This window comes from Salvelinus alpinus, chromosome 32 (assembly GCF_045679555.1).
Source record: "Salvelinus alpinus chromosome 32, SLU_Salpinus.1, whole genome shotgun sequence".
NCBI lineage: Eukaryota > Metazoa > Chordata > Actinopteri > Salmoniformes > Salmonidae > Salvelinus > Salvelinus alpinus.
The window spans coordinates 18,161,636-18,184,656 of NC_092117.1; the positions used below are offsets into that span (position 1 = coordinate 18,161,636).

The 23,021-nt window shown below is 41.6% G+C and overlaps 1 protein-coding gene across 2 annotated transcripts in view; it reads right to left on the reverse strand.

Moving 5' to 3' along the window:
• The window catches only part of LOC139562210 (cGMP-dependent protein kinase 1-like), a 189,722-nt gene that overhangs the window by 95,056 nt on the left and 71,645 nt on the right, over positions 1–23,021 (reverse strand). For both annotated transcript variants that reach the window (XM_071379678.1, XM_071379676.1), the window contains exon 3: positions 21,239–21,352. In XM_071379678.1, the coding sequence (XP_071235779.1) occupies positions 21,239–21,352 (114 nt within the window). The remainder of the gene's footprint in view (positions 1–21,238; positions 21,353–23,021) is intronic.

The following is a 23,021-nucleotide window of genomic DNA, read 5'->3' on the forward strand; positions in this document are numbered from 1 at the left end:
ATACTGCACAATACATCCAGCTATCCAACTGATAATGTATGTCATGCAAATAAGCTAGCTGTTAAAAAAGCTCTCAGTTTGGCAATGGTAACTCTTTGTTCACTCAAACCAGTGCTACTGTATGACAATTAACACAGGAAATGATTTAGCCTGAGCTGAAGTGATACTGGCTTGCCCATCTGACATGTTTATCACACTGATGTTCCAACTCCATCAAACTAGTGACTATTCTTCTGGGGTAAGACCAAATTATATTGTTCTTGTACACTCTTGGGTTCATGTAGTCAATAAAACACATTTAATGAACTCACAGGAAACTGAACTGGATGGTTAGCGTTTTCTCAGTGTAGGAGGAATGTTTTGCCCCGGAAACTACCAGTTGTTAGTGTTTGATTGAACAGGGCTCTGATTTGTATTACACATGGCTTCAACACCCCCACCTGTATAATATTAACAAGACCTCGAAGCCTGCAGTCATCATGTAACTTTGGAGATGTTTTGGAAGTTCACCATAAACATTTTCCCATTAACGGGCCAGGTACTTGGTCAATGTAAAGTCAGCGTTATCGTAGAAGCAGAGTGGCCCTTCTGAAAGTAGTTTGCAGCATGCCCTGTGATTGCAGGTTTGCTAATGTTATTCATGGCCCAGGGATAACACATTACCTCACATCTTGTGACAACAAGATTGCCTTTCTTTTTTTTACATTGCACAGTGAGTTCGGAATATTCTGGATATTGACCAAACCTCACTACCAGTAGCCAGTTCCTGTTTCAATATAGAGGATTGTCGAATTAAAATCATTCCTCTATCTAAGTTATTTTTCTCTCAGAATCAGGGCCCTAGGTTATATATTTTATAACATCAAATTAAAATATTAAAGAAACACTTTCACCTGCTCGGTACTATAAATTGAAAAAGCTTGTACAGCAGCACACTGCATCCAGCTCAGAAGCTCTGGGGTTTTATACCCCTTTGCAAAAATATGTCAAGTAACTGACCAGGGAGCCTGGACAGTGACAGTGATTGGACAAGTTTGTGGCCACAAGTAAGAAGAATGAGGGAATTAATGAATGATGAGAAAGAAGTGGTTTGAGGGGATGGGTGGTTTGAGGGGACCTGTGATCTGAATACAGTTGAGATAGGCTGATAAGAGATTGACTTGACATTTGGTGTGTTGACAGCTAAAGGCCAAACTTACTGAGGTGCAAACTCTCCACATTTGCAGTTCATGCCTGCTATTAATAAAGGAAATCAAAAATGAGAGGTAGCACAAAAGTGCAAATGGGGTGAATGTTAAAACTAAGGCAAAGAATATCTGGTATCTATTATCTATCTTTCCAAGTAAAAGATCTAACATAAGAAATAGCATATGACCTCGTTGAGACTAATAAAAGGTCCCCAGGTGTCAGACACCAATCCTATATCGCTGTCTAAACACACACACACACACACACACACACACACACACACACACACACCTCTGACATCTGGGGACCTTGTGTTAGTGTCAACGAGGTCATATGCTATTTCTTGGGGGTTAAGGTTAGAATTAGGGTTAGAATTAGGTTTAGTGTTAGGAGCTAGGGTAATGTTTAGGGTTAAGGTTAGATTTTGGGGGTTAAGGTAAGGGTTAGGTTTAAGGAAAATAGGATTTTGAATGGGACTGATGTGTGTCCCCGCAAGGTTAGTTATACGTGTGTGTGTGGCTTGGCCCTTACTTACAGTATGTGCTCAATGTCACCTGGGGCTGCATGGCAAATGGCCCATCAAAACACAAAGGACAATGCCCAAGGACTAGTCAGCCCTTCCCACTCCGAGGGGCCAAAATGTAAATCTCTGTTACAGTATCCAGAGGACTGACTATTGAATGTGTGACTGAATAATACTATAGCATCCATGTCTGATATCTATCTGAAACTTGTCTCCTAAAGAGGACTCTGAAGCTACAGTATCTATATATATTTATAACAAATATATATATATATATATATATATATATGATCTCTGTGGTAACTTGTATCTCTGTACAGGGTGAACTCTGAATTACTCTATGCAAAAGTGTTTTATGGACCTCTCAAGCATTCTGTCTTATTTACATTGGTCTTATCCCCCACACAAGACTTTACATGCTGTGACACCCTGTGGAGATTGGGCCTGGTGGTCAGGTTAATGTCAACTTGGTATAGTTTGATTGGTCAATGGTGTTTGGTTTTGGGTTGAAACAGTTAGACCTTCAGATGTTATAAATGGAATTAAATGCCTTTTATCTCTTATCCTGTAGCCAGTCTATGGAGGAAAGTTGCATGATCAATTCTAATTTCCTCTGGCCTAGTAGGCGTCTCTTTGTTCATATTTTGTCTTGTAAGTTAAAGGTATGATTAGGGATTTTGTGATTTGAGGTGATTTCCTACTTACCCAGAATCAAAACGAACTCATGGATACCATTTTTATGTCTCTGCATGCAGTTTGAAGGAAGTTGAAGATAGCATTTTCGTTAGCTTAGCACAATTTCTGTTAGTCAATTGATATGTACTAGCCAGGGTATGTACCAAAGCTGTGTGGCTAGCACTTTTACACTAAGTATTATTTACAAGTGTATATATACAATTATAATATTTTGAAGCATTTATTTTTGTATAAAAATAAAAAATCTCAGAACTACGCATTTCATCCATCCGCTGTGATGGTGGGCACACAGATAGGCTGTGTGCGAGTGTGAACACATTTGGCCAGCTGAGACAGCAGGACAGTGGCAGTTAATGAGTCCGCTAGATATCAAGTAAGAAAAGTGTGTGAAGAATACATTAACAGACTGCAATTGCTTTTCCAAATCAATAGTTTTACCTCGCAACCGTTACTGACACATGCTACATCGATGGACTACCATCCCTTGTCCAATATGGTTTGTGTGTGTGCTGTTTGCAAAAACAAACCAAGGACGTGGTTGGTTAAAATGTTTCACAAATTTCCATTGCGGGATCCGGATCAATTTACACTATGGCTAGTTGTTCTGAATATAGGTAACAACACTCCAACCGAGGACCTCAAAGTAACTAGTTTTCTCTGAAACATTTTCGATGGGGGACTTCATGGGAGGATGGAACTGACAAGCCATAATGATGAGACGTTTCATGAGGAATACAGTGGTCCCATCAGTGGGCATTCTACACATGCCAGAACAAAGACTGGGACTAAGTGTGACATTATCTGATTGAATAGCAGTTCTTCTCATGATAAAATGTGATAGGTTTGTCAATTCTCGTGGATAGGCTGTCCATGTCAAGTAGCACGTGTCACACAAAGCAATTTAGATGCAATTTCTGTTGCAGGTGCAAGTTGCAAGTGACAACATCTCAAGCAAATTTGCTGGTACACAAAGCAACTCAAACGCGATTGAAATTTCATGCAACATCCAATCTTGTCATACACCACATCTTGGTTTCACAAATGTATAAATTTATCCAACCATTTTGTAATTGTAACAGCATTTCTATAGACAAAATGCAGGGTGTAGAATTTAGATACCTAACTAGCTAGTGCAGTTCATGATGGACAATTACAGTTGAAACTGGACAGAGAAAGGTCTGGGTTAATTGAAGAAAAAAAAAGCTGCCAGACCATGTACATAAACCATGAGTAGCCATAATATCTAGAATTCTTTATACATTACATATTTGGCATGTCTCTTGATGTCGTTTTCAGCAGCACTGACAGCTGTGTTGACATGACAATTTATGTCAACTTTTTTCTACTTCTAATTGCTTCTACTTCTAATTGCATACAGTCAGTTGTGTCAGTTGCTTGAAATAGGGTTGATTTATATCTCTTACGATGCATCCAGATTGCTTAGAGTGACATAGTGTAACTGTAAATATCATTTTCTGAATTTAAAGCGCAGGTTCAAGTCAATGCTCCATCACATCTGTGGAGTCCATCGCTGGGAAGAGGACAGAGTGGAAGAATGCTGTTACCATGGACAGCTAACAGAGGACCAGCAGAGGAAGCCCTCTACTCAGACGACACTGTTCAAGCACACAGGTTTGTTCCCCATTGAATTAGCATGCATATCAAATGAAACATATAGAACCTTTCCTTTTCACAGATGAGAAATGCTTTCTTAGAATCTACTGTGCTCTGATTTGTGTGTAGGTGTTCACAAGCTAAATAGTTAGCACATAATAACTATTTGGTACTAGTCATGCCTATGTTATTTCATGCTCCATCTAAGGTTGTCTCTTCACTTTTACTATGTTTTACCAGGAACACGTATATGTTGAAACACTGTCAAAAGTGTCTCCACTTCAAAGACTACAGCATGAAAGCCCGAACCCAGTTGACAGTTTTGGACCACAATGAGAATCAGAACCGGAATAGAGGACAAGCCTCAACTGTTGCTGGTAACTACGGAAACTATGCCATCAATGTTCTGATTTACACTTTAGCACTTCCTTGGTCATATTGGGATGGTAATGCAATCATTGGCCTGTCCAGACAGATCTATTCTAACAAAAGGCTAGGTGATTGCCCTTCCAAGATAGTTTGGATGACTTGGGGAAATTGGTGGGTTTCTTTGGGGGATGGTGCTCAGACACCCTTTTTTTTCTCTGTGGGATGTGTAAAACCTGCCTATCTCCACTGCACTTATCTGATCATTTGCGTCCAACATGTATCTTGGAGTGCAATGTAGGAAACCAAGAAGTGTCCTTGTGTTTTATATTGTATTCACTGGTTTGTTTTCTTATCTTTCCTAATTTCAGGCAATTCAAGATTCAGCATTGTTGACCCTAAACTCAAAACAGTTGATTCCCCGGCCAATATCAGCCCACCACTCAAAGATTCAGGAATGACCTGATGTAGCACGTCCTGCAGAAACGCATGGACAAATTAGTGAAATACTGGGAACCAAAATTCTGTGGAAGCGGCAGTCATCTGGCTGCCAACATAGCCCCATCCCAAATCTATAACTCTATAACACCACGATTGATGAACACAGAAAAGTCCTTGTGATTTGTTACACTGTCTCTCGTGCGCTGCTTTCTTCCCTGGAGATATCAAGCCACCCAATCGATAGCAGTAACAAGTCCCACTCTGTGAAACACAAACACCCATCATCCGTTGTCATGAGTTGTCATTTCCCGCAGTTGCACCACCAATCCCCCTTAGACCTGGCTCTCGCCACCGCTCCAGTTAGCTTGTGTACCGGCTCCACCACTGATTCAGGCTCAAATAAATATGGCTCTGAATAAAAATTGTCTTCTACATCAAAGTCTGACATGATTTTTCAAGTGTTATGATGATTTGCCAATAAGAAAGAAAGTAAGCTAGCTAGCTATGTTAACTACTACAGTAAGTGACAACAATATTATGGTTCAAATAAAATATACTAATTGATAAAGAAACAATCTTTTTGGAGAAAAAACACTGTATAATCTTTACAAATGAATAAATAGGACTGGTGGAGTTGTTACACATGCAGCAAACAAAAATATATGGAAATGTCTGCTCTACTCAAAATGACAAGTATTATCGCAAAAATGGAAGAGGCAAGTGGAAGGGGGAGAAATTAAGGAACTTGTCTGTCAGCCCTGCATTTAAGACCTAAAGGTAGGCCAGTTTCATTTAAGGACCGAAAAATGTATTACAATATAGTTGGGAAGAGATTTTCGATGTACCGATTCCATGGCACATGGTTTATGAACCGATACACAAAACGATGCTGGGTTCAAAACTTAAAATTTTTCAATTTTAATTATTTTACAAAATTCTTGCAACCAATAGAATGTTATATATATGGGGGAAAGAACCACCCCAGCATTGCAGATTTTGTGGCAAAGAGACAGAATCATTAGATCATTTGTTTTGGTACTGTCCACATGTAGCTTGTTTTTGGTCACAGGTTCAGGAATGGCTGAAGAATTCCAACATTTACCTGGCGCTGCAAATAGCACTGCTGGGTGATTTTAAAAAGTCATAGTCAATCGATCAATAATATAATAATACTCTTAGCAACAGTGTTTATCTTTAATTTACAATCTGTAGACACTATGAGAATAGAAAGGTTCAGAACTTTGTGAAACATCACAGCCCAGTTGAAAAATACATTGCAAATAGAAACTGGATGGTCTTCAGAAATAGATGGGAAGGGTTGAGGGTAGCTGAAAGATGGGACTTAAAAACAAACAAAAAATAACTATTGTAAAATATATGGTGTTCGTAAAATGTATATAGTATGTATAAGCTGGAAGTAGAAGCCTAAGTGTTGTCCATTAGTTTACTCCAATTAGGGGAGGGTGGTAAGGTTAGGGGAAAATAATATGGAAAATAATAAGGAAAATATATTTAAAAATATATATTTACCCCAAAAATATATGGAGGATTGGAAATGATGCAGACAATTACATTGATGGAAGCCACAATCTATCTGCAATATAAAAGCTGATCTTCCCCTTAATTCTTTTAAATAAAAAAAACATTTGACCTGCTTATACATATCTGGGCATCTAGATTGACAAAAATCGCTTTCAAAAAGCGTGTTGGTCTCCCGAGTGGTGCAGTGGTCTAAGGCGCTGCATCACAGTGCTAGCTGTGCCACTAAAGATCCTGTTTCGAGTCCAGGCTCTGTCGCAGCTGGCCGCGACCATGAGACCCATGGGGCGGTGCACAATTGGCCCAGCGTCGTCCAGGTTAGGGGAGGGTTTGGCCGGCAGGGATGTTCTTGTCCCATCACGCACTAGCGACTCCTGCGGCGGGCTGGGCGCAATGCACGCTGACACGGTCACCAGGGGCAGTGTTTCCTCCGACACATTGGTGCAGCTGGCTTCCGGGTTAAGCGGGCATTGTGTCAAGAAGCAGTGCGGCTTGGCTGGGTTGTGTTTCAGAGGAAGCACGGCTCTCGACCTTCGCCTCTCCCGAGTCCGTACGGGAGTTGCAGCGATGGGACAAGACTGTAACTACCAATTGGATACCACGGAATTGGGGAGAAAAAGCGGTAAAAAAAACATATATTTAAAAAGCGTGTTGATGAGTTAGTTAATAAATTTGCACTATGCTTTATTATGAACAATAGGTTCAGTACACATCACTGCATTCTGTATCAGAAAGTAGGCTGGCTCTCTTTGAAGTCTCGTAGATTGATGCATTGCACTATTTTTGTTTATAAAGCCTTCCTGCAAAAACTGCTGCCGTGCCTTACTTCATTGTTACCTTACAGACGTATGAGATACCTGAATCATTCTCAGGGATGGCTAACTCTGGAGATGCCTTCAATCTTCACTGAGTTAGGTAAATCTAATTGGAGGTTTTTTGCACCTTACTTGTGGAGTAATCTCCAAGACTCTCTAAAAGTGGATGAATTGGTGCCTTTTAATGCAATTCAAAAGAATGATTGAGAACCTTTTTACCGAAGAATGTGTTTGTTTTCTATGATTGTGTTTTGCTTTTCTTGTATTGATGTGAATATTGACGGGTACAGTATATTGATGTGTATAGTGTGTATTGATGTGTATACAGGGCTAATCTGTAAAAGAGACCTAGGTCTCAGCATGACTTCCTGTCAAAATAAAGGTTCAATAAAATTTTTTATCTGAGAGTTTAATTAAAGAGCCTTTTCAGCCAGTCTCAGTCTTCTCTTCTCTTCAATTCTCAATCAAAACAGCGAACAATGACAAAGGTTTGTTGCTGTGATAATTTTGCTACCCACTGGTGCAGAATGCAGAGACAATATTGTCCGTCCACCATACTGTTTCCTTGGAAGATAAATGGTAATTGTTTATTTTCCACGTCATTACAGAAAATCACCCAAACAATCATTCTCCACCAGGAAATCTATTGGAGTGACCTGGTATATTTTAGTCTGGTCGTTCTGAGAAAATCTTACAGAGAAAATGTTCTCATCTATTCATCAATAGATGCGTTATTCTAATCTGGGGCTACAGTCTTCTCACATCTGCTTTCACATATCTCCAATTCAATTGACTTAGTTCCGTCACATTATTGATCGCCTGCGTCACATAGCAGGGTTGAAGAAAAGAAAGGGACATTGTGTCCAAGTCCTTGCAGCAGGACACTGGCTGGATTTGTCCATCAGCTCAAGAAGGAAAACTGCTTTAACATTAGACCATCAGATGTTGAATACTGATAAAGACTAATAGGGTTTTTGGAAAGCTTTTTAACATTGCTACCACAACCGTTTTATGCATCTCCTTTGTCAAAGAAGATGTAATTCCTGGGTTGCACTTTCGAAACACATCAAGGTACCAGCACCTTACTGAAATAACTCCAAAATGTACCAAACATTTCAGAGGGAGATATACACAGTGCCTACAGCAGCATTGTTTTGACCTGTGTGGATCTACAGGTAATCTATGTGAGCATCTAAGCAATATGCATCGTTTCTCATTCCTCCTTCACCTCTGATAGCACACCTTAGCACTAGAATAGCCGGGCCTCAACGAGTACCAATAGCCACCAATGCCGCACCCCTGGGGCATATTTTTCAGAGTCTAATCCATAAATTAAATACAGTATTATTTTGATTAGGCAGGTCCTAAAGGAATAATCCACTCAAAAGCTATATATTATTTTTTTTCATTAGACCACTGTGATACAGTCCCAAAATGTTTTGCATGTCAGCAATCAAGTTTTCAAGATATAGGACTTTTACATCATTTTGCATCATCATGATGATGTGGCAAGTGACAATTAGCTTTTTGAAAGTCTTATATCTTGAAAACTAGATTACTGACACGCAAAACATTTTGGCACTGTATCAACAGTGGACTTATGAAGTGAAGAAAAATAACAAAATATAATTTGAGTGGATTATTACATTATGATGCCAAGAACAAATGTATTTCAAAATAACAGAATAGCATATTTTGTCCTCATAAAGCTGCTTTCTGTTTGTGTTATCAAAATATTAACAACGTCAGTGTGTTAATAAATAGACTTATTTAGGAAAAGTCAAGGACAGAGAGGGACATGACTTTTAAAATGACAGAGATATGTAAATTCACATGGCGTTCAAAAGGCGTCGTTGGCGGTTCTACTGTTCTACAAATTAGTTGCAATGTTTGTGTAGATAGAACGAGGTGGCTGATTCTCATAAGCCTCATCCTCTGACAGCTCGGGTACGACACTTACCCCCTGAGGCAAAGTGGAACAATCATCAAAACTCTGCTCCAAAAAACTATCCTGGTGCCACAGTAACAATTTTTCTGGCTTTGGCAGCTTATAATGAGTGTCTTAGTGTATGTAGTGTGGTGAGAGAAAGCATCCCTCTCTTTACAGAAACACCAATGACTCTGACTAAGAAATGTCCTATCTCAGCGGGGGCCTAGGGTTCGGCTACACGTCTGTAAACCCATTTGGGAAATAGCTCATTAAGACGAGCAACCAACCATGGTTCAAAATCAGTGTGGAAAAAGAAAAAGTTGCGAAAAGTTTGGGTGGTAATTTTGCATTCATTCTTGTTTCAATAGTGACTCAACACACATCCCATGTTCCCTTCGGTTTAGATGTTCTTGTGGGATACTAACAGTTTAGTCTAAAAAAGATGCACAGACACATGCACACAGGTGCACACGCATTCACAAACACACAGACACACACACATACATTTTGTCTAGTTGAATCTTAATGACTCACATGTTATTTTCACTATCATGTCCTTCCCTGAGGGAGAGATGCTAGTTCACATTACCATGCCTGTTTCCGCATTCACAAATATTAGCATAGAAATGTCCATCAAACATTGTTTAAAGAGACAGCTGCAGGGCTATTCTCTCACTGTAATTCTGGAGGTCTCTTTCTCTCCCTGTCTTTTCTTTCCCTCTCCCTTTCCACCCTCTCGTCCTCCACAGCGCACTCTTACTAGGTGAGTTAACTTTTTCAGCCGCCTGAAACCCTGATGCAGCCTCTGGCTCCAACACCTGCGTTCTCTCCAAGAAAATAACAGCTTACACAAACACACAAACTTTCACACTCGTACATTTATAAACCCTCTCAGATATAAACACATACGCAAGCACAGATCTGTAAACGAACACACCATCTGCAGTCTGGCTAGGGTCTGAGTGACCGTAACCCCCACTGTACTGATCACCCCGATCCCCTTAACCTCCTCACCTCTGTCCCTCCTCTGTTCCTCGCAGGAGAGGGTTACCATGGCAGCCAATGGAAGCTGAGGGCTTTTAATTACCACTCATGGAGAACAGTGTAAAAACATCTTCCTCCTCCTCCTCACTTTCCATCTTGTTGTCGCTCACTGTCTGTATCTCTCTCGCTCTCATCTCTCATTTTAATTTACCTCTATCTCTTTTTTCATTGTCTGCAGCTCTCTGACCCCCTATCTCTATTTCTTTCTCTCACTCTTTCATCTCTCTTTCGAGGGCAGACACACCAACTCCATAAAGACTCCAGTGTGTGGTGATATGAGATGTTTGTGACAAGTGGAGACACAAAAACACAGGATACCTCCTTCCGAGAGTCTGCAAGTGCTCTCCTTTCACTGCCTCCCTCAATTCTGAGTGCCCTCTTCTCCACCAGAGTCCCCGTTTAGTCACACTGCGGGAGAATATACCAATGTTTACAATATCCAAATTGCTATTGATTTCAAATAGCACTATCATTTCCTATAGAATGGTTAAAAACAAATGTACATCAGGGAGAAGACGAGCCCCGATCACACAAGCATTTGCAAATTAGTGGACATGTGATTGAGTGGGACACATTGTCAGTGATGCCTGCTTTAATCAAGTCGATAGTAAATCATTTTACCCTCGCTCATACTTTAGTTCTTTAAGGCTAAAAAACATTATTAGTATTCTGGGTCAACCTCTCTGTGAGCAGAGCAGAGCAGGCAGTCTGAGAAGGACAAGGAGAGGAGACAGTTTAACATTGTAACAGCTCGCTGCTGGAACTACAAGGTCAGTGTCATATGGAGGTTGACTATAGTCTGAAACTCACCACTCAACTAACTGCCTGTTGACATGGAGAACATGAAATATGTTGTTTACACATGGATGTAGAAGTGTTCTGGGAAATCTTTTTGTGGTTCATAACCGATTGTATAAGCTCTGCACATACATTAATGTGTGGTGTACAGGGTTGGGTAGGTTACTTTCTAAATGTAATCGGTTACAGTTACAAGTTACCTGTCCAAAATTGTAATCAGTAACGTATTTTTGGATTACCCAAACTCAGTAATGTAATCTGATTACATTCATTTACTTTTAGATTACTTTCCCTTAAGCGACATTAGAAGAAGACAAAAATGTATGTTACCAATTGAATGACATCTATTGTAGAATAATATTGCAGAATAATTCAACGTTAAAGTTTACATAGCTCAAATTTTACTTTATGAGTTGGTTATGTAGGCTTCTTCTAACCCATCGCTTTCTACTACATATAATAATATGATTCAATTATATATTTACAGTAAAAAACAAAGTCTATCAAGAGAGCGAGAGTTGCACCCCTTCTGAAAAAACCTACACTCGATCCCTCCGATGTCAACAACTACAGACCAGTATCCCTTCTTTCTTTTCTCTCCAAAACTCTTGAACGTGCCGTCCTTGGCCAGCTCTCCTGCTATCTCTCTCAGAATGACCTTCTTGTTCCAAATCAGTCAGGTTTCAAGACTAGTCATTCAACTGAGACTGCTCTTCTCTGTGTCACGGAGGCGCTCCGCACTGCTAAAGCTAACTCTCTCTCCTCTGCTCTCATCCTTCTAGACCTATCGGCTGCCTTTGATACTGTGAACCATCAGATCCTCCTCTCCACCCTCTCCGAGTTGGGCATCTCCGGCGCGGCCCACGCTTGGATTGCGTCCTACCTGACAGGTCGCTCCTACCAGGTGGCGTGGCGAGAATCTGTCTCCGCACCACGTGCTCTCACCACTGTTGTCCCCCAGGGCTCTGTTCTAGGCCCTCTCCTATTCTCGCTATACACCAAGTCACTTGGCTCTGTCATATCCTCACATGGTCTCTTCTATCATTGCTATGCAGACGACACACAATTAATCTTCTCCTTTCCCCCTTCTGATAACCAGGTGGCGAATCGCATCTCTGCATGTCTGGCAGACATATCAGTGTGGATGACGGATCACCACCTCAAGCTGAACCTCGGCAAGACAGAGCTGCTCTTCCTCCCGGGCAAGGACTGCCCGTTCCATGATCTCGCCATCACGGTTGACAACTCCATTGTGTCCTCCTCCCAGAGTGCTAAGAACCTTGGCGTGATCCTGGACAACACCCTGTCGTTCTCAACTAACATCAAGGCGGTGACCCATTCCTGTAGGTTCATGCTCTACAACATTCGCAGAGTACGACCCTGCCTCACACAGGAAGCGGCGCAGGTCCTAATCCAGGCACTTGTCATCTCCCGTCTGGATTACTGCAACTCGCTGTTGGCTGGGCTCCCTGCCTGTGCCATTAAACCCCTACAACTCATCCAGAACGCCGCAGCCCGTCTGGTGTTCAACCTTCCCAAGTTCTCTCACGTCACCCCGCTCCTCCTCTCTCTCCACTGGCTTCCAGTTGAAGCTCGCATCCGCTACAAGACCATGGTGCTTGCCTACGGAGCTGTGAGGGGAACGGCACCTCCGTACCTTCAGGCTCTGATCAGGCCCTACACCCAAACAAGGGCACTGCGTTCATCCACCTCTGGCCTGCTCGCCTCCCTACCTCTGAGGAAGTACAGTTCCCGCTCAGCCCAGTCAAAACTGTTCGCTGCTCTGGCACCCCAATGGTGGAACAAACTCCCTCACGACGCCAGGTCAGCGGAGTCAATCACCACCTTCCGGAGACACCTGAAACCCCACCTCTTTAAGGAATACCTAGGATAGGATAAAGTAATCCTTCTAACCCCCCCCCCTTAAAAGAGTTAGATGCACTATTGTAAAGTGGTTGTTCCACTGGATATCATAAGGTGAATGCACCAATTTGTAAGTCGCTCTGGATAAGAGCGTCTGCTAAATGACTTAAATGTAAATGTAAATGTAAAATTCCAGTCATTCCAATAAATGTTATACCCCTTGATCTTCAAGAATAGGACTTGGAAATATGAAGGTATAGATTAGCCTCATTATTTTGCTTGAGCATAATCCCAAAACTAAGGATTTATTAGCCAGCCCTACTCTGTTGTTTATGATTTTATTGTTATAGAGGACTGATTGGGCTCATTGATTTGAGTTGAAATACTGCACTCATGGAATGGCATACTCAACAACAAACTAGAATGGTCCAAACACACCAAGACAGTCGTGAAGAGGGCACGACAAAGCCTATTCGCCCTCAGGAAACTAAAAAGATTTGGCATGGGTCCTGAGATCCTCAAAAGGTTCTACAGCTGCAACATCGAGAGCATCCTGACTGGTTGCATCACTGCCTGGTACGGCCTGGTACGGCCTCTGACCTGGTACGGCCTCTGACCGCAAGGCACTACAGAGCGTACGGCCCAGTACATCACTGGGGCTAAGCTGCCTGACATCCAGGACCACTACATCAGGCGGTGTCAAATGAAGGCCCTAAAAATTGTCAAAGACCCCAGCCACCCCAGTCATAATGTTCTCTCTACTACCACATGGCAAGCGGTGCCGGAGTGCCAAGTCAAGAACAAAAAGGCTTCTCAACAGTTTTTACCCCCAAGCCATAAGACTCCTGAACGGGTAATCAAATGGCTACCCGGACTATTTGCATTGTGTGCCCCCCCAACCCCTCTTTTTACGCTGCTGCTACTCTCTGTTTATCATATATGCATAGTCACTTTAACTATACATTCATGTACATACTACCTCAAATTGGGCCGACCAACCAGTGCTCCCGCACATTGGCTAACCGGGCTACCTGCATTGTGGCCCACCCACCACCCGCCAACCCCTCTTTTACGCTACTGCTACTCTCTGTTCATCATATATGCATCGTCACTTTAACCATATCTACATGTACGTACTACCTCAATAAGCCTGACTAACCGGTGGCTGTATGTAGCCTCGCTACCTTGCTAGTCTTTTTACTGTTGTTTTATTTCTTTACTTACCTATTGTTCACCTAATACCTTTTTTGTACTATTGGTTAGAGCCTGTAAGTAAGCATTTCACTGTTGTATTTGGCGCACGTGACAAATAAACGTTGATTTGATTTGATTTGAGCACGATTGAAAAGTGCTATTTACATTTGAAAAATGAATGCCATATGCTGCATTTGCTATAGGCCTATTGTCATGTATATTCCCTCTCCGGCGCACGAGGTCACCAGGCTGATCAATATTACACACACTGGTCACCAACATGACGCGCACCAGCATCTCATCAGACTCACCTGGACTCCATCACCTGCCTGATTACCTTCCCTATATACAGTTGAAGTCAGAAGTTTACATACACTTAGGTTGGAGTCATTAAAACTTGTTTTTCAACCACTCCACACATTTCTTGTTAACAAACTATATAGTTTTGGCAAGTCGGTTAGGACATCTGCTTTGTGCATGACACAAGTAACTTTTCCAACAATTGTTTACACACAGATTATTTCACTTATTTCACTGTATTACAATTCCAGTGGGTCAGAAGTTTACATACACTAAGTTGACTGTGCCTTTAAACAGCTTGGAAAATTCCAGAAAATAATGTCATGGCTTTAGAAGCTTCTGATAGGCTAATTGACAAAATTTGAGTCAACTGGAGGTGTACCTGTGGATGTATTTCAAGGCCTACCTTCAAACTCAGTGCCTCATTGCTTGACATCATGGGAAAATCAAAAGAAATCAGCCAAGACATCAGAAAAAGACCTCCACAAGTCTGGTTCATCCTTGGGAGCAATGTCCAAATGCCTGAAGGTACCACGTTCATCTGTACAAACTATAGTACGCAAGTATAAACACCATGGGACCACGCAGCTGTCATATCGCTCAGGAAGGTTACGCGTTCTGTCTCCTAGAGATGAACGTACTTTGAGGCGAAAAGTGCAAATCAATCCCAGAACAACAGCAAAGGACCTTGTGAAGATGCTGGAGGAAGCAGGTACAAAAGTATCTATATCCACAGTAAAACAAGTCCTGTATCGACATAACCTGAAAGGCCACTCAGCAAGGAAGAAGCCACTGCTCCAAAACCGCCATAAAAAAGCCAGTCTATGGTTTGCAACTGCACATGGGGACAAAGATTGTACTTTTTGGAGAAATGTCCTCTGGTCTGTTGAAACAAAAATAGAACTGTTTGGCCATAAAGACCATTGTTATGTTTGGAGGAAAAAGGGGGAAGCTTGCAAGCCGAAGAACACCATCCCAACCATGAAGCACAGGGGTGGCAGCATCATGTTGTGGGGGTGCTTTGCTGCTGGAGGGACTGGTGCACTTCCCAAAATAGATGGTATCATGAGGCAGGAAAATTATGTGGATATATTGAAGCAACATCTCAAGACATCAGTCAGGAAGTTAAAGCTTGGTCACAAATGGATCTTCCAAATGGACAATGACCCCAAGCATACTTCCAAAGTTGTGGCAAAATTACTTAAGGACAACAAAGTCAATGTATTGGAGTGGCCATCACAAAGCCCTGACCTCAATCCTATAGAAAATTTGTGGGCAGAACTGAAAAAGCGTGTGTGAGCAAGGAGGCCTAAAAACCTGTCTCAGTTACACCAGCTCTGTCAGGAGGAATGGGCCAAAATTCACCCAACTTATTGTGGGAAGCTTGTGGAAGGCTACCTGAAACGTTTGACCCAAGTTAGACAATTTAAAGGCAATGCTACCAAATACTAATTGAGTGTATGTAAACATCTGACCCACTGGGAATTTGATGAAAAAAATACAAGCTGAAATAAATAATTCTCTCTACTATTATTCTGACATTTCACATTCTTAAAATAAAGTGGTGATCCTCACTGACCTAAGACAGGGAATTTTTACTAAGATTAAATGTCAGGAATTGTGAAAAACTGAGTTGAAATGTATTTGGCTAAGGTGTATGTAAACTTCCGACATCAACTGTATGTCACTCCCTTTGGTTCTTTCCCTAGGAGTTCATGTTTCTGTTTCAGTGTCTCATGTCTGTACACTACTCGTGTTTCTTGTTTTGTTCCTCGTGTTATTTATTATTAAAGTCACTCCCTGTACTTGCTTCCCGACTCCCAGCGTACACGTTACACCTATTGTTTACATTTTTGTTGGTGACACTTTGATATGTTGATAATATGCAGCTGTTTAAAGGTCAAATCCACAGTGACAATAACAAAATGTCTGACCAGCCTCTGTTTTGGTAAAAAGCTGAAGGATGAGCCTAGAGAAATGTAACCACTCTTAGATTAATAGACAGAGCTATGGATGCAAGGACTGACCATCCATGATATTAAAATGTTTGTTTTAATCATGTTATGAGGCTATACAGTGTTTGTTAACATTTACAATGTTTACAAACATTGGAGAAATACAAGCTTAAATCTTGGGTTCACATGGACTGTGACAGTTGAACTAAGCTCATGAGGCATAAGTTATATTCTTCAAGAATCAATGGATATACAGTATATATATGTATATATATAGCAACTGCAGATTGCCCCTTTCAGTCTATCAAAAGTGTGCGAGTTTGAGCATGTGTCCATTAGGCCTATGGATAATTTTTTTTATCACATTGAATAAGATTGCAGCTGCAAAAAAGGTTGCAAAAGGGCATTTTTCACTAGCTGTCCACTGGTTTCAAAAACAATGATTGATAGGCAGCTTAAACTTCTTGAATTCAACCATTATTGGATTCAAATACACATTTAGATTTGTGAACAGCCATCCACAACAATCACAATCTGTAAGGCGCAAATAACTAAATGAGAGAGCAGCAGTGTGATTCACAACAATACACTATTTAGATATCATTAATAGGTGATATCCGAATCGCCGTAGACTACACCACTGCTGTCATCCTTACCTCCAAGCGTTTATTCAAGTTGGATAATCTTTGGATGCCGACAGCAGCCACACCATTTGAAGCCATAGCTTGGACTATAGCCTACAAAAGCCCATTCCTGCTCTTTTCCCATGATCCATCAAACACATTTGGTGTGTCATCATAGTGGTCTCTGACTTGGGGTCAGACTCGCTCAGGTGGAACGAACTTAAACTTGCGCCTTTTTTCAATCTGATTTGAATGTCATTGAGAAAAAAAATCTTTGACACTTTGTTTTTCTCAATGACATTCTTTCTGAATGTAAAAGTAATCCTCGATGTAATCATCTAGTTTTTCAAAAGTATCTGTAATCTGATAACAACATTTTTGCTGGTAACGTAACGGATTACAGTTACCGTTTTTTGTAATCCGTTACATGTAACGGTTGACATGTAATCCGTTACTCCCCAACCCTGGTGGTACACATACTGTACATCTACAAACACACCAGGGTTGGGGTCAATTTGAATTGAAGTCAGTCAATTCAGGAAGTGGTTTAAATTCACAAATAAAAAAATGGAAAAACCTTTGAAATATATAGCATCTCCTTTTCAGTTTATTGAGAAATTGTTGAAAATAGATGCCCTTTTTACCATTATTGAATTGGAATTTCAGTCTACTTCCTGAATTGACTGACTTGAAACACAGACACCTGTATAGAGACACATGTGAAGACACATACATGAACTTACTTTAACACACACACACAGAGCCCCTCTCAGCCTCACACATACACAGGAATCTGCCACAGAATTCCAAACAACAAGTTTTATGATTTAAACAGTGAGTCCCTAGTGAAGCTACCACTGTCAGTAGAAAAGTTCCAGTGTTTAGTTTCATGCCTGTTCTCCTGAGGTCAAACCTGTAACTTCCAACTCCTGTCATAACAAAAGCCCAGTAATTTTGGACAGGGTGAACTGAGAGAAAGCCCAAGCAGGGAACGATGAGTCCCACTAAACTGTCAAAACCTACTAATAGAGATTAGACAGACAGACAGACAGACAGACAGACAGACAGACAGACAGACAGACAGACAGACAGACAGACAGACAGACAGACAGACAGACAAGAGTTTGGTCATTCACTGGAGGAAAGGCTTTTCATACAGCTCAACTCTCCAAACAATGGAGCCTCTAAAAATGACTACACTGAATTGCAGCCTGACTAAGGTTCATTTCTGTTTTCATGTTTTGCTTTCTGCGATGCAAGGAGAGATAGTGTTGTGTTTGTGACTGTGTGGGTCTAATGAAAGAGGCAGGGTGGTGATGAGTGGGGTGTGTGTGTGTGTGTGTGTGTGTGTGTGTGTGTGTGTGTGTGTGTGTGTGTGTGTGTGTGTGTGTGTGTGTGTGTGTGTGTGTGTGTGTGTGTGTGTGTGTGTGTGTGTGTGTGTGTGTGTGTGTGTGTGTGTGTGTGTGTGTGTGTGTGTGTATGTGTGTGTGTATCCTTATTTGAATGCATTGTTGAACATGAGCAAAATGCTTTCAGAGTTTAATCTCAAGGGAAACTGAGGTATATGTTGGTTTATGTGATCAAATCCACAATAGCTTAGAAAAAGGGTCAGGAATCTACATTACACATGGATTATGGGTAGAGAGAAAATATGAATCATAGTATCATAATATCACCGGGGGAATTTCTCTTTAAAGTCAGAGTTTAGCTGGAAACACTGTAGAATGGCAGATATCTCTGAGCTATCTTGTGCTGTACTGCACTGTGTTCTTCAGTGTTGTGCTGATGAGCAGGCTGGACTGCTTTTTCCTAAATGCCACTAACCTCCAGTTCTGGGGAAAAAGCACTGCATATGTTTTCAACATTTAAGCATGCATCTCTCGTTCCTTTCCTTGTTCCCATCCTTGCTCTCTCTATTGTTTCCTTACTTGTTCTCCCTCCCCCATCTCTCTCTCTCTCCCTCTCCTGGTCTTGAGATTGTAACCTCTTTAAAACCGTCCTTAAAGCCATTTGTCCTTAATAGGAGAGAAAGTGATGCATGACTTGTTTGCGTCCTAGTGGAAAAATAACATTGTTTATTGTTGACGTTACAGATATGACCCGGAGGAATTTATAAATCCTTTTCAAATGTGTCTAATAATTCTCCAGGGTCTGTAATGAGTAATCTTAGAGCATGGACCATACAATCAGAAACATATGAACCGAGAATAGCCCTGGAGTGATTTGGCTAGCTTTAATCATTGTCTTCAGCTCAATTGTATTTGACTGTAGTCTCAAATCTATTCATATTTAATACTCAATGTATTTATATTTGATAAGCTGATGTTCCTTCAGTGTGTATATTTAATTATAAGTCTACATGATCGTGACAATCTCTCTCTCTCTCCTCTAACCCCATCCCTCCCTCTCTGCCAGACCCAAATCCCTCTATCCTTACAGCATGGCATGTGATAATGAGTGTTAGACGTCAAACAAAGAGAGATCTCTGCAAACCTGTAGTCTGTATTTCAACACAGAGACCAACACGCTTGGATTTATGTAACACTTTATGTAGCGATGTATGTGGTGCTTTCCAGATGCTTAAAGAGGCATGACATTGTAATTTAGTATTTCTTAAGAAAAGCCATCATCTGTAATAACAGCACTCTTGTGAAACAGTTATTGTCCTCAACTTCTCATATTGCTTCATGATTATGCCATGTAATCCACAGATATGCAATTATGTTTCATGTTGTCGGTACATTTAAAGGAGGGAGGGGGTGGGCGGGTAGCGGGGTGGGTTTGTATTATGGAGAATCGTTATTGACAGGCTCATTTAACATCTGAAGAAAATGCTCCTCAAATACCAAGTCATAATTACACATGCAAATTATACTTAAAGGAGCGCACACTGGAATAATCCCTTAGAAGAAAATGTACATATGCATTCCTAGATGCTTCATAATGGCAGCACAATGAATTGGTTGATTAGATAACACACACAAACAGACTTCCTCATGCACCTAGATAAATTCAACAGGTCTTGTGTGTGAGCAGTGGTTGTGGGAGATATGTGAGTGGGAGTCAGGGGACTGTGATGGTTGAGACACTCTAACTGTTGTGTAGTAGATCTAATCCCCCAGATACTCAGCCCCAACCCTCCCTTAGGACTCCTCACCATGGCAACAGAGCCATGAGATCCAACACTTTGGAGGAACCAGAGGAACAGGTAGGAGGTGGCAGACTGACTGATAGCGTGACGGCCTCCTCACCTCTCATCTTTCCATTCCTCACCTATCTACCTTCTTTTCTGCCCCTCACCTCTCCCTTCTCATCACTTTCCCCTCATGCCCTCCCCGCATCTCTCCTCTCAGCTCACCCTTCAACTCTCTCCCCCCAACCCCCTTCCTCCCATCTTTCTCCTCCAATCTCAGCCATCACCTCAGGGACTCTATATCCTTCACACCTTGGCCACTGCACATCCTAGGGGTTTAGTCACCAGCCACCACCTCATGAAAATCCATCAACTGTGTGAGTAATTGATTAATGAATCAATAGTGCTTAAGTTAAGTGATTTAAGGGATTTTATGCGAAACTGACTGGGACCTGTCAATGAAACTGTTTCAGATACAACATTCTTCAGCTGTGGTGTACAGAAGTGTACAGTACGTGCGTATGTGCAAACGTGTGAGAAGAGAGTGCTTGCGTCCATTGTAAATGTCCTAACACACAGTTCTATGTCGATCCCGTGTTATTCATATCCAACCCTACAGCTACAGCCTGTACCCATTTCCTCTTTGCTCCATAAACACACATTCCTCATTCTGACACACTCTCATAACACACACAGGCTCACTGAAATATGGACACAGACTTAGAAACCTTTCTGTCGGTGTATGTATATATTCATGTGTGTAGGCCTGTGATGATAAAACCTGAGGTGAAAACTAAAGCACAACCATTAGGAGAAAAAGAAAATGGTGAGCTGCATGTCAAATGCACCACTTTGGGTGTTCTGAGCTACTCAACCAGAGTAAAATCCAACGTGTTGTGGCTAGAGGGCTGTTTCACCTTGACTGGAACAATGCTATCAGTGTGTTCCAAGCTTCTGCTAGTACATAACAGGGTGATTCCTTCCTATGTCTACTGAGGGATGACTCACCGTCCGGCAGGTACTGATTGACTCCACACTGAGCTCTCTGTGTGTGTGTGTGTGTGTGTGTGTGTGTGTGTGTGTGTGTGTGTGTGTGTGTGTGTGTGTGTGTGTGTGTGTGTGTGTGTGTGTGTGTGTGTGTGTGTGTGTGTGTGTGTGTGTGTGTGTGTGTGTGTGTGTTTAGACAGCGATATATGGTTGGTGTGTGTAGACTCACTCTTGACAGTTGCTGTCCTGGTACAGTTGTAGAGGATGGCCAGCTCCCCAAACACCTTCCCAGGTCCCATGGTGCACAGCTTCACACTCTCCTTTGTCACCTCCACCCTACCATCTGAAAAACACACACACACTTTTAATATATCTGGAAACACATACAAATACACACTCTTAATAATATAACTGAAAATACAGTTATATATCCCTTGTACTTGACTTTGCACATCATCGTGGCCCATCTAGCAAAGTACATCAGAGCAGGATGCTAATAAACTGATAGACTATATGGATCACATACTATTATCCCCTAGTATGCATGACTAAGCAGTAAGATACAACATAAAGTAGACCGTGAAATCACACAGTTCACAATGGCTTGGCATTCAGCAGCAACAGTATGACAGATCAATATAAAATATTAAACGCAAACCAAGGAAATAGTTCAGAGACAACGGGTTATGTCCTGAAATTGTGCAGTTTGAGGACATCCTTTCTGTGTAATTGGGGCCTGTGAAGGGTGATGGGTGTGATTGCCCAGCCTGTTTGTCTGTGATTGGAGCAGAGTATAGCTATTGTGTTTGGATGCACCTCATCACGGAAATATCCATACTCCAGAGGAACTAGAGCTCTGATTGGGTAAGAAAAGGGGAACTGGGAAAAAAGACTGTGGTGATTGGCAGGTACCTGATGAAAATAACTGAAGCAGAAGATTAGAGAGGAGGTGAGAAGGAGAAGAGAATAGTGAGTCACATTCTGGAAGTTGAACTTTCAGAAGCTCTAGTCCCAAACACCTGTCAGAGTTTGTGATAATACAAGGGTGACAGACATGCGTATGTGATGTACACATCTCACCACCTCCAAAAAACAGAACTTTCGCTTTGCAAAACAATTACATTTCTTTCTTTTTTTAAACTTACAACTTCTTTACTGCTCAGCAAGTACATGAGGTATGGACATAGGTGTGTGTTTGTGTGTGCATGTGTACAACTGCTAAAACTCTGTGTTCCACTTAGCTCTTTGCACTGCCCTCCTTCAAAGCTCACTTTGTGTTATGACCTTTGTGTAAACTCATCCTCTTTCGCTAAGCAGACAGACAGCTGGAGAAGAGGAAAAACCAGAATGCTCAACCATCAAAAACACATTACCTCTTATACAGTGGGGAGAACAAGTATTTGATACACTGCCGATTTTGCAGATTTTCCTACTTAAAAAGCATGTAGAGGTCTGTAATTTTTATCATAGGTACACTTCAACTGTGAGAGACGGAATCTAAAACAAAAATCCCGAAAATCACATTGTATGATTTTTAAGTAATTAATTAGCATTTTATTGCATGACATAAGTATTTGATACATCAGAAAAGCAGAACTTAATATTTGGTACAGAATCCTTTGTTTGCAATTACAGAGATCATACGTTTCCTGTAGTTCTTGACCAGGTTTGCACACACTGCAGCAGGGATTTTGGCCCACTCCTCCATACAGACCTTCTCCAGATCCTTCAGGTTTCGGGGCTGTCGCTGGGCAATACGGACTTTCAGCTCCCTCCAAAGATTTTCTATTGGGTTCAGGTCTGGAGACTGGCTAGGCCACTCCAGGACCTTGAGATACTTCTTACGGAGCCACTCCTTAGTTGCCCTGGCTGTGTGTTTCGGGTCGTTGTCATGCTGGAAGACCCAGCCACGACCCATCATCAATGCTCTTACTGAGGGAAGGAGGTTGTTGGCTAAGATCTCGCAATACATGGCCCCATCCATCCTCCCCTCAATACGGTGCAGTCGTCCT